The 10,064-nt window shown below is 34.6% G+C and overlaps 1 protein-coding gene across 1 annotated transcript; it reads left to right on the forward strand.

Annotated features, from left to right (window-relative positions):
• The first annotated feature begins 1,020 nt into the window (after window positions 1–1,020).
• LOC126721805 (uncharacterized) lies at window positions 1,021–1,851 on the forward strand. The gene has a single exon (XM_050424871.1). The coding sequence runs from the start codon at window positions 1,021–1,023 to the stop codon at window positions 1,849–1,851; it is 831 nt and encodes a 276-aa protein (XP_050280828.1).
• Window positions 1,852–10,064: the final 8,213 nt, after the last annotated feature.

Consider the following 10,064-nt stretch of genomic DNA (forward strand, 5'->3'; position numbering starts at 1 on the left):
TCTTTAGTGGATTATTGACTGCTTGGAGGGCGGCGGAGAGGTTTTTCGCTGAGTACTTCGGTTTCCTCTTTAATAACATATCGTTATATTATTTTTGTGTTTGCATCTTTATTCCCTTTCCCTTTACCTTTTAATTACTGTTGTGATTGTGATTAATTATGGTTTAGAGTGTGTTGCCAATTTGGGTTTAGCTTATATTCATATTCTGCACATAAATTGTTTGTTTATAACCTTGTGTTGGTAATTTTTATTTGGGGGTCTAAACGCTCATAGGTGTTTTACATACTATTTAAACTTTCATTATGAAAATTTCAAATCTAGCAAAGTTGTTAAATAATAAGGGTCTATTTGGGATCTGCTTATTTTGTTGAAATTGAAAACTTTTTGTTAAAAGTACTGTAGATAAAGGTAAAGTTAGTTGAAATAGTATAATGAGATTCATGAATAATACCAAAAACTGTAGTGGAGCCTATAAATAATAACAAAAATAAACTAAATAGTAAAATAAGTTAGCAAAAATAGTTTTTACCAAACGCACACTAAAGGTCTGTCTGGGATCTGCTTATTTTGCTGAAATTGAAAACTTTTTGCTGAAAATACTATAGATAAAGGTAAAAGTTAGCTTAAATAGTACAATAGGACCATAAGTTAGTTTAAATAGTACAATAAGACCATAAATAATACTAAAAAGTGTAATAGACCAATAAATAGAAACAAAAAATAAAATGAATAATAAAATAAATTTACAAAAATAACTTTTGCAAAACAAACAAAACTCAAAACATTTGCTTCTGAATATTCCCATATTTCCATCGTGTGGGTTCTTCACACGCACCCTGCCAAAGTCACAGAGATACTCTGTGTCTTTCTCTCTCTCTAATAACCTTTTTATATTTCCATTTCCAAAACACGTACGTTTCTCTCTTCACCTTCACGCCATGTCACACTCAGGCAGTCTTTCTTGATTCCGATCAAGAACCCTCCATCTCTCATTCTTTCGTGATCAGATCAGCACCATCAATGAGGAAAGAAGAAAGAGTTTCTTCAGAGCAAGACAAAGCCTTGGAGATCAACTTGATCTCTGCGCAGAATCTCAAACCCCCAACCTCTAACTTGCGCCGCATGCAAACCTACGCCCTCGTATGGGTCGACCCGGCCCACAAGGTCCGAACCCGAACCGACCGTCTCGGCGCTGAAAACCCTACCTGGAACGATAAATTCTTCTTCAAAGTCCCACCGGACTTCCTCTCCAGCGAGACCTCCGCCGTCTCCATTCAGATCTTCGCCGTAGGTTGCCTCCGCGACCATCTAATCGGCACCGTCCGATTCCTCACCAGCAACTTCATTTTCTCTCAGGCGAGGACTCCTGCTTTCTCCGCCGTCCAGATCCGCCGCCCCTCGGGAAGATTCCACGGAGTATTAAACATCGGCGCTTCGGTCATCGACGGTTCAGAATTTCCGGCGATGGGAGAAAGATCGGCGATTGGATTCCCCGAGCAAGTGGGAGAGAGTGAACGGAGGTGGCGCCATAGGATTCGGTCTAGCGCCGGCGCCGGCGCCGGCGAGAATGATGTATCGGTCGGTGGGGAATCAATGACGTCGTCGTCGTCTTCGTCTTCGACTTCGACTTCGACTTCGAAGGTGTTGGAGGATTGGAATGGGATTCGGGGGGATTTGGCGGGAAACAAAGGGTTGAATATGAGGAGAGCATCGGACGGTTCAGGATTGTTGTGTGGATTGATGATGATGCAGAGGAAGTTTTGTTCGTATCCGTATCCGTCTGTCTCCGATGATTTTGAGTGGGTTCCAGAAAAAAAAAAGTGTGAGGTAGATATAAATCAATGGTTTTGATCTAGTAGGTAGTAGTATTTTGTATTTGATACTGAATGGTGGAGATCAGATCATCTCCACTACATGGGTCTGTCTGTCTCAGACTCTCAATTTTTACTCACTAGCTTTGCCCCATTCACATTCAGAGATATTATAATAATACGAACATGAGACTTTGCTTAGGCTTGTAACTTCTCTTCATTCAGGAACGAAAGTTAAATGAGATGAGATTCACCATCAAAAAAAGAAAAGAAAGAAAGTTAAATGAGATTTTATTTATTTATTTATGGGGAGAGTTTCATTTTGGACTCACTCGTTAAGGAGTGTAGCTAATAAGGAGGGCTTGATATATGTCTAACCTATTTTAATGTATACATATACATACATTAAAGCAGATTTGAACACAAAAGACTATTCCTCTAAATTACCAGACTGCTAACTTACCCCCAAAAAACTAAATTACAAGACTGCTAACTTAAATGCCACACCCATATAAGCACAAGAAGTGTCATTCCAACAAAATTCATTTGCATTCGACTATTAGTTTGGGATTTCGAATATATTGGCAAGGGATTAGTTTGGGTTTCAATATTTTAGTTTAATATATCGATTTATTTTCAGCGAACATGGTACAAATAAATTTTTAGAACATATAATTATATTTTCTCAACAAAAAAAAGAAGAAGCATATAATTATATTTTTTTATACATATTTTTTTAACCTGTCAACTATATAAGCTAGCAAAAATAAATTATCCAAACACACTATATAGAATTTTGTGGGTCTACATATGTCATATTTTTAGCTACGGCGCCAAAAGTGCATCCCACATTATTGTCGTGGTTGAACTGTAGTCTTGTGCCAAAAGAGTATCTCATAAAGATAGAGTTGTTGTTGTTGTTGTTTTTTTTTTTGTTTTTGTTTTTGTTTTTTTTGTAGAGATAGAGTTGTTGTGTTGTATGCAAGGAGTGAGGGCCATATGTGTGAGTCTATCAATTTTTTTTTTAAATGTCATGGGAATATATTATATTCTTATATGGGAGTCTACGTGACATGTTTCGCTGATATCAAATACTGAAATACCTTCTCTTGCGTCAATGTGTTGTAACGATTCAGTTACTCTAAAAGATCATTTCTTAATTTATGCCGAAAGCTATTAATATAGATCATTATAAGGGAAAATTATTAGGTATTCTCGGAGTACCATAAATGCATACTCTCTCTTTTCATATAAATGGTAGGTCCCATCATAAATTTAATTAGTGGGACCTACCATTCATGTGAGAGGAGGGAGTACACATTTATGGTACTCCGGAAGTACACAATAATTTCCCCATTATAAGTTACAACTACTTGATTTTGGTACATCGTATTAAAACTTAGCTGTAAAAAAAAAAAAAAAAAAAATAAAAAAAAAAAAACAACAACAACAACAACAACAACAACTTGATTCAACAATACAAAAACTCTAAAAAATTAGCAATGATGGAAAATTAAAAAGAGAGTTAGAAAGATCTCATAAAGCTATGGAATCACACAATAGCATTGTCTTGTGCAACCCTGAGTAGAACTCATTGCAATATGTTCTCTTAGCCCAAGGTTAGACTATAGAAACGGTTTTCACAATGGACGCACTTTCAATCAAAATGAATCAAGAACAGCTTTAAATTTACTTTTCCTTAGAACCAAAAAATAAGTGCAGAAAAGTTATGGGAGAAGAAGAAGAAGAAGAACAAAGGGGCAAAGATTAAAGGCCCGAAACAAAACTTTAGAGATCTTACACGTGACAGGCTAGTTGTGAGTGCGTGTAATCCACCACTAGGCCTATTATCTTGAAAAAAAATTTAGTCCCGATTTCCGTTCCTACCCGAGCCGGGCTTCCATTTCCAAAAAAAATAGCTAAAAAATTCAAAAAAATGAAAAACATCATTCTGACGCTATTTCTATACAAACTGGGATGAGATAGGGTGAGAAAGAGAGAAAACAATTTTAGTCCCGAATTTCGTTCATACTCGACCCGGGTAAGAAAATTCCAAAAAAAATAGAAAAAAAAATCAAAAAAATTAAGAAACCTCTTTCCGGCATTATTTTTAGCCAAAACGGGATGAGATAGGCCGAGAAAGAGAGAAAAAATTTTTAGTCCCGAACTTTGTTCCTACCCAACCCGAGCTAGAAAATTCCAAAAAAAAATAGCAAAAAAAATTCAAAAAATTAAAAAACTAAATTCCGGCATTATTTCTATCCAAAACGGGTTGAGAGAGGTTGAGAAAGAGAAAAAAAAAAAATTTTAGTCCCGAATTCCGTTCCTACCCGAGCCGGGCTTCCATTTCCAAAAAAAATAGATAAAAAATTCAAAAAATTGAAAAATGTCATTTCGACGCTATTTCTATACAAACCGGGATGAGATAGGATGAGAAAGAGAGAAAAAAATTTTAGTCCCGAATTCCGTTCATACTCGACTCGGGGAAGAAAATTCCGAAAAAAATAGAAAAAAAATCAAAAAATTAAAAAACCTCTTTCCAATATTATTTTTAGCCAAAACGGGATGAGATAGGCCGAGAAAGAAAGAAAAAAATTTTAGTCCCGAATTCCGTTCATACTCGACCCGAGGAAGAAAATTCCGAAAAAAATAGCAAAAAAATTCAAAAAATTAAAAAATCTCTTTCCGGCATTATTTTTAGCCAAAAAGGGATGAGATAGGCTGAGAAAGAGAGAAAAACATTTTAGTCCTGAATTCCGTTCATACTCGACCCAGGCAAGAAAATTCCGAAAAAAAATGGCAAAAAAATTTCAAAAAATTAAAAAACCTCATTCCGAAATTATTATTAGCCAAAACAAGATGAGATAGGCCAAGAAAGAGAAAAAAAAATTTTAGTCCCGAATTTCGTACATACTCGACCCAGACAAGAAAATTCCGAAAAAAATAGAAAAAAATTCAAAAAATTAAAAAACCTCTTTCTAGCATTATTTTTAGCCAAAACGGGATGAGATAGACCGAGAAAAAGAGAAAAAAAAATTTAGTCCCAAATTCCGCTCATACTCAACCTGGGCAAGAAAATTCCGAAAAAAATAGCAAAAAACTTCAAAAAATTAAAAAACCTCTTTCCAACATCATTTTTAGCCAAAACGGGATGAGATAGACCGAGAAAGAGAAAAAAAAAATTTAGTCCCGAATTCTGTTCCTACCCAACCCGAGCTAGAAAATTCCAAAAAAAAATAGCAAAAAAGTTCAAAAAATTAAAAAAGTTAATTCCGGCATTATTTCTATCCAAAACGGGTTGAGAGAGGCCGAGAAAGAGAAAAAAAAAAAATTAGTCCCGAATTCCGTTCATACTCGACCCGGGCAAGAAAATTCAAAAAAAAATAGCAAAAAAATTCAAAAAACTAAAAAACCTCTTTCCGACATTACTTTTAGCCAAAACGGGATGAGATAGGCCAAGAAAGCGAGAAAAAATTTTAGTCCCGAATTCCATTCATACTCGACCCGGGAAAGAAAATTCCGAAAAAAAATAGCAAAAAAATTCAAAAAATTAAAAAACCTCTTTCCGATATTATTTTTAGCCAAAACGGGATGAAATAGGCTGAGAAAGAGAAAAAAAAATTTTAGTCCTGAATTCTGTTCGTACTCGACCCGGGGAAGAAAATTCCGAAAAAATTTTTAGTCCCGAATTCCGATCCTACCTGAGCCGGGCTTCCATTTCCAAAAAAAAAAAGCTAAAAATTCAAAAAATTGAAAAACATCATTCTGACGCTATTTCTATACAAACTGGGATGAGATAGGGTGAGAAAGAGAGAAAAAAAATTTAGTCCCAAATTCCGTTCATACTCGACCCGGGGAAGAAAATTCCGAAAATGATAGAAAAAAAATCAAAAAATTAAGAAACCTCTTTCTGGCGTTATTTTTAGCCAAAACGGGATGAGATAGGCTGAGAAAGAGAGAAAAAAAATTTAGTCTCGAATTCCGTTCGTACTCGACCCGGGGAAGAAAATTCCGGAAAAAAAAAATCAAAAAATTAAAAAACCTCTATCCGGCATTATTTTTAGCCGAAACGGGATGAGATAGGCCGAGAAAGAGAAAAAAAAAATTTAGTCCCGAATTCCGTTCATACTCGACCCGTGGAAGAAAAAAAAAAAAAATAGCTAAAAAATTAAGAAAATTAAAAAACCACTTTCCGGCATTATTTTTAGCCAAAACGGGATGAGATAGGCCGAGAAAGAGAGAAAAAAATTTTAGTCCAGAATTCTGTTCCGACCCAACCCGAGCTAGAAAATAGCAAAAAAATCAAAAAACTTAATTCCGGCATTATTTCTATCCAAAACAGGTTGAGAGAGGCCATGAAAGAGAGAAAAAAATTTTAGTCCCGAATTCCGTTCCTACCCAAGCCGGGCTTCCATTTCAGAAAAAAATAGCTAAAAAGTTCGAAAAAAATGAAAAACATCATTCCGAAGCTATTTCTATACAAACAGGGATGAGATAGGTTGAGAAAGAGAGAAAAAAATTTTAGTCCTGAATTCCGTTCATACTCGACCCGGGAAAGAAAATTCTGAAAAAAATAGCAAAAAAATTCAAAAAATTAAAAAACCTCTTTCCGGTATTATTTTTAGCCAAAACGGGATGAGATAGGCCGAGAAAGAGAAAAAAAAAAAATTTAGTCCCGAATTTCGTTCATACTAGACCCGGGGAAGAAAATTCCGAAAAAAATTTTAGTCCCGAATTCCGTTACTACCCGAGCCGGGCTTCCATTTCCAAAAAAAATAGCTAAAAAATTAAAAAAATTGAAAATAATCATTCCGACGCTATTTCTATACAAACTGGGATGAGAAAGGGTAAGAAAGAGAGAAAAAAATTTTAGTCCCGAATTCCATTCATACTCGACCCGAGAAAGAAAATTCCAAAAAAGATAGAAAAAAAATCAAAAAATTAAGAAACCTCTTTCCGGCATTATTTTTAGCCAAAAAGGGATGAGATAGGCCGAGAAAGAGAGAAAAAAAATTTAGTCCCGAATTCCGTTCGTACACGACCCGGGGAAGAAAATTCCGAAAAAAAAAAAAATAAAAAAACTAAAAAACCTTTATCTGGCATTATTTTTAGCCGAAACGGGATGAGATAGGGAGAGAAAGAGAAAAAAATTTTAGTCCCGAGTTCCGTTCATACTCGACCCGGGCAAGAAAATTCTAAAAAAAATAGAAAGAAAAATCAAAAAACCTCTTTCCGGCATTATTTTTAGCCAAAAAGGGATGAGATAGGCTGAGAAAGAGAGAAAAACATTTTAGTCCTGAATTCTGTTCATACTCGACCCAGGCAAGAAAATTCCGAAAAAAATAGCAAAAAAATTCAAAAAATTAAAAAAACCTATTCTCGGCATTATTTTTAGCCAACAAAACGGGATGAGATAGGCCGAGAAAGAGAAAAAAAAATTTAAGTCCCGAATTCCGTTCGTACTCGACCCGGGGAAGAAAATTCCGAAAAAAAAAATCAAAAAATTAAAAAACCTCTATCTGGCATTATTTTTAGCCGAAACGGGATGAGATAGGCCGAGACAGAGATAAAAAAATTTTAGTCCCGAGTTCCGTTCATACTCGACCCGGGCAAGAAAATTCCGAAAAAAATAGCAAAAAACTTCAAAAAATTAAAAAACCTCTTTCCGGCATTATTTTTAGCCAAAACAGGATGAGATAGGCCGAGAAAGAGTGAAAAAAATTTTACTCCCGAATTCTGTTCCTACCCAACCTAAGCTAGAAAATTCCAAAAAAATAGTAAAAAAATCAAAAAAATTAAAAAACTTAATTTCAACATTATTTCTATCCAAAACGAGTTGAGAGAGGGCGGGAAAAAGAGAAAACAATTTAAGTCCCGAATTCCGTTCATACTCGATTCGGGCAAGAAAATTCAGAAAAACATAGCAAAAAAATTCAAAAAATTAAAAAACCTCTTTTCGCCATTATTTTTAGCCAAAACGGGATGAGATAGGCTGAGAAAGCAAGAAAAAAATTTTAGTTCCAAATTCCGTTCAAACTCGACCTGGGCAAGAAAATTCCGAAAAAAATGGCAAAAAAATTCAAAAAACTAAAAAACCTCTTTCCGGTCTTATTTTTATCCAAAACGGGATGAGATAGGCTATGAAAGAGAAAAAAAAAATTTTAGTCTCGAATTCCGTTCATAGTCGACTCGGGCAAGAAAATTTTGTAAAAGATTGTAAAAAAATTCAAAAAATTAAAAACCTCTTTCCGGCATTATTTTTAGCCAAAACAAGATGAGATAGGCCGAGAAAGAGAGAAAAAAAAATTTTAGTCCCGAATTCCATTTATACTCGACCCAAGCAAGAAAATTTCGAAAAAAATAGCAAATAAATTCAAAAAATTAAAAAACTTAATTCCGGCGTTATTTCTGTCCAAAAAGGGTTCAGAGAGGCCAAGAAAGAGAGAAGAAAATTTTAGTCCCGAATTCCGTTCCCACCCGAGCCGGGCTTCCATTTCCGAAAAAAATAGCTAAAAAATTCAAAAAATTGAAAAACATCATTCCAACGCTATTTCTATACAAACTGGGATGAGATAGGGGGAGAAAGAGAGAAAATAATTTTAGTCCCGAATTCCGTTCATATTCGATCCGTGGAAGAAAGTTCAGAAAAAAATAGAAAAAAAAATCAAAAAATTAAGAAACCTCTTTTCGGCATAATTTTTAGCCAAAACGGGATGAGATAGGCCGAGAAAGAGAGAAAAAAATTTTAGTCCCGAATTCCGTACCTACTCGACCCGGGCAAAAAAATTCCGAAAAAGATTGCAAAAAAATTCAAAAAATTAAAAAACCTCTTTCCGGCATTATTTTTAGCCAAAACAGGATGAGATAGGCCGAGAAAGAGAGAAAAAAAAAATTTAGTCCTGAATTCCATTCATACTCGACCCAGGCAAGAAAATTCTGAAAAAAAATAGCAAATAAATTCAAAAAATTAAAAAAGTTAATACCGGCATTATTTCTATCCAAAAAGGGTTCAGAGAGGCCAAGAATGAGATAAAAAAATTTTAGTCCCGAATTCCGTACCTACTCGACCCGAGCAAGAAAATTCCGAAAAAAATTTCAAAAAAATTCAAAAAATTAAAAAACATCATTCCAACACTATTTTTATAGAAATTTGGATGAGATAGGGGGAGAAAGAGAGAAAATAATTTTAGTCCCGAATTCCGTTCATACTCGACCCGGGGAAGAAAATTCCCAAAAAAATAGAAAAAAAATCAAAAAATTAAGAAACCTCTTTCCAACATTATTTTTAGCCAAAACGGGATGAGATAGGCCGAGAAAGAGAGAAAAACATTTTAGTCCCGAATTCTGTTCCAACCCAACCCGAGCTAGAAAATTCCAAAAAAAAAATAGCAAAAAAATTCAAAAAATTAAAAAACTAAATTCCGGCGTTATTTCTATCCAAAACGGGTTGAGAGAGGCAGAGAAGGAGAGAAAAAAATTTTAGACCCGAATTCGGTTCCTACCCGAGCCTGTCTTCAATTTACAAAAAAATAGCTAAAAGATTCAAAAAACTGAAAAACGTCATTCCGACGCTATTTCTATACAAACTGGGATGAGATAGGGAGAGAAAGAGAGAAAAAAATTTTAGTCCTGAATTCCGTTCATACTCGACTCGGGTAAGAAAATTTCGAAAAAAATAGCAAAAAAATTCAAAAAATTAAAAAACCCCTTTCCGGCATTATTTTTGGCCAAAACGGCATGAGATAGGCCGAGAAAGATAGAAAAATTTTTTTGTCCAGAATTTCGTTCATACTCGACCCAGGCAAGAAACTTCCAATGAAAATAGAAAAAAAAAACAAAAAATTAAAAAACCTTTTTCCGTCATTATTTTTAGCCAAAACGGGATGAGATGGGCCAAAAAAGAGGAAAAAAAAAATTTACTCCCGAATTCCGTTCATACTCGACCCGGGCAAGAAAATTCCAAAAAAAATAGCAAAAAAATTCAAAAAATTTAAAAACTAAATTCCGGCATTATTTCTATCCAAAACGGGATGAGAGAGGCCTAGAAAGAGAGAAAAAAATTTTAATCCCGAATTCTGTTCCTACCCAACCCGAGCTAGAAAATTCCAAAAAAAATAGCAAAAAAATTCAAAAAACTAAAAAACTAAATTCCGCCATTATTTCTATCCAAAACTGGTTGAGAGAGCCGAGAAAGAAAAAAAAAATTTAGTCCCGAATTCTGTTCCTACCCAACCCGAACTAGAAAATTCTAAA

The sequence above is a fragment of the Quercus robur genome, chromosome 4 (assembly GCF_932294415.1).
Source record: "Quercus robur chromosome 4, dhQueRobu3.1, whole genome shotgun sequence".
Classification (NCBI taxonomy): domain Eukaryota; kingdom Viridiplantae; phylum Streptophyta; class Magnoliopsida; order Fagales; family Fagaceae; genus Quercus; species Quercus robur.

Excerpts from the sequence above, each read along its gene's own strand:
- LOC126721805 (XM_050424871.1), top strand. The coding sequence starts at position 1,021 with ATGAGGAAAGAAGAAAGAGTTTCTTCAGAGCAAGACAAAGCCTTGGAG.